General features: G+C 64.1%; 1 protein-coding gene across 1 annotated transcript; it reads left to right on the top strand.

The window, feature by feature from the left end:
• Window positions 1–426: 426 nt before the first annotated feature.
• LOC115285111 (bile salt-activated lipase-like) lies at window positions 427–1326 on the top strand. The gene is made up of 3 exons (XM_029931491.1): window positions 427–589; window positions 754–861; window positions 985–1326. The coding sequence occupies exons 1-3, from the start codon at window positions 485–487 to the stop codon at window positions 1309–1311; spliced, it is 540 nt and encodes a 179-aa protein (XP_029787351.1). The 5' UTR covers window positions 427–484; the 3' UTR covers window positions 1312–1326.
• Window positions 1327–1430: the final 104 nt, after the last annotated feature.

The following is a 1430-nucleotide window of genomic DNA, read 5'->3' as shown; positions in this document are numbered from 1 at the left end:
TGACTATCTGACTTCAGCTCAGGCCATGATCTCACATTCGTGGGTTCAAGCCCCATATCAGGCTCTGTGCTGACAACTCAGAGCCTGGAGCCCGTTTCAGATTCTGGGTCTCTGTCTCTCTCGGCCCCTCCCCCACTCACACTCTGTGTTTCCCTCTCAAAATAAACAAACATTAAAAAAAGAGACAGAAGAAAGGACATTGAGGCGGCGACACAGAAGCTGCAGGACAGACAGACACGGGGGATTGTGGCAGGGAGGGAGAGAAATGAGCTGGCCCTCCCCCAGCCCAAGCCTCACATCAGGTCCAGCACCTGACCCGACCAGCCCCCAGGGGGACCATTCAACATCCTGTGGCTCTGCCCCCCACGTGGATCGAGCACCTTGTGTGGGCCAGGCCCTGGCCCCCCCAGCCCCGGCCAAGGGTCCCCATGAAGGCCCACCCCCCACCCCACCCTCAGGTAACTACGGCCTTCGGGATCAGCACATGGCCATCGCCTGGGTGAAGAGGAACATCGCAGCCTTTGGGGGCGACCCCAACAACATCACCATCTTTGGAGAGTCCGCCGGGGGTGCTAGCGTTTCTCTGCAGGTCTGGGAGACCCCTGGAGGGGGGTACCTGCCCCCAAGGGTGCTGGAGGGAGCCTCCGGGGTCAGGGAGTGGAGGGCCGGAACTGACGCTTGGGGTGTCCTTGGCTGAGCCCGGGGTGGGCGTGCGGGCCGAGGCCTCAGTGACAGAGCCTCTGTGTGCCGCAGACCCTCTCTCCGTACAACAAGGGCCTCATCCGGCGCGCCATCAGCCAGAGTGGTGTGGCACTATGCCCCTGGGTCATCCAGAAGAACCCCCTCTTCTGGGCCAAAAGGGTAAAGAGGGGCTGTGGTAGGCCGGGGAGGGGCCTCCCCCCTTCCCACTCCATCCCGAGTCTGTCCTCCTCTGCCCGGAGCACTGGCCTCACCTGCCTGCCCCCCCATCCCCCCACCCGCCAGATCGCCGAGAAGGTGGGCTGCCCCACAGACGATACCGCCAGGATGGCCAAGTGTCTCAAGGTCACCGACCCCCGTGCCCTGACGCTGGCCTACAAGATGCCCCTCGCAGGCATGGAGTGTGAGTGGAGGCTGCTGGGCGGGGGAGGGGCTTGCTCCTGGAGGAGAGGAGCCCCCAGGCCCGGCCCTGTCACCAGACTGCTGGCCTCCCTAGGCCGCTTGCCGCCACGCCTGGAGGAGCAGCGGGCCTGGTTCTTTCTCATCCTCCTGGGTCCTGACCCCTTCGAGAAGCTGGGGAGCCCCCAGCCCCCACAGTGCATGCGGTTTTAGGGGGGCTCATGGACCCCAGGCCAAGAGCCCTTGTACCAGACCCTTTCCCTGCTCATTCAATGCTCAGTGAACCCCCGAGGCCCAGCTTGGCCCTCCCTGCTCTGCCCCTCTGTACCCTC

Source organism: Suricata suricatta, unplaced genomic scaffold (assembly GCF_006229205.1).
Source record: "Suricata suricatta isolate VVHF042 unplaced genomic scaffold, meerkat_22Aug2017_6uvM2_HiC HiC_scaffold_4183, whole genome shotgun sequence".
Lineage (NCBI taxonomy): Eukaryota > Metazoa > Chordata > Mammalia > Carnivora > Herpestidae > Suricata > Suricata suricatta.
Note: the sequence above shows the minus strand (reverse complement) of the source record. Positions and strands in the feature narration are given on the sequence as shown.

Excerpts from the sequence above, each read along its gene's own strand:
- LOC115285111 (XM_029931491.1), top strand. The coding sequence starts at position 485 with ATGGCCATCGCCTGGGTGAAGAGGAACATCGCAGCCTTTGGGGGCGAC. Across the intron at positions 590-753 it reads GTGCTAGCGTTTCTCTGCAG|ACCCTCTCTCCGTACAACAA; the intron begins GTCTGGGAGACC and ends TGTGTGCCGCAG. Across the intron at positions 862-984 it reads CCCTCTTCTGGGCCAAAAGG|ATCGCCGAGAAGGTGGGCTG; the intron begins GTAAAGAGGGGC and ends CCCACCCGCCAG.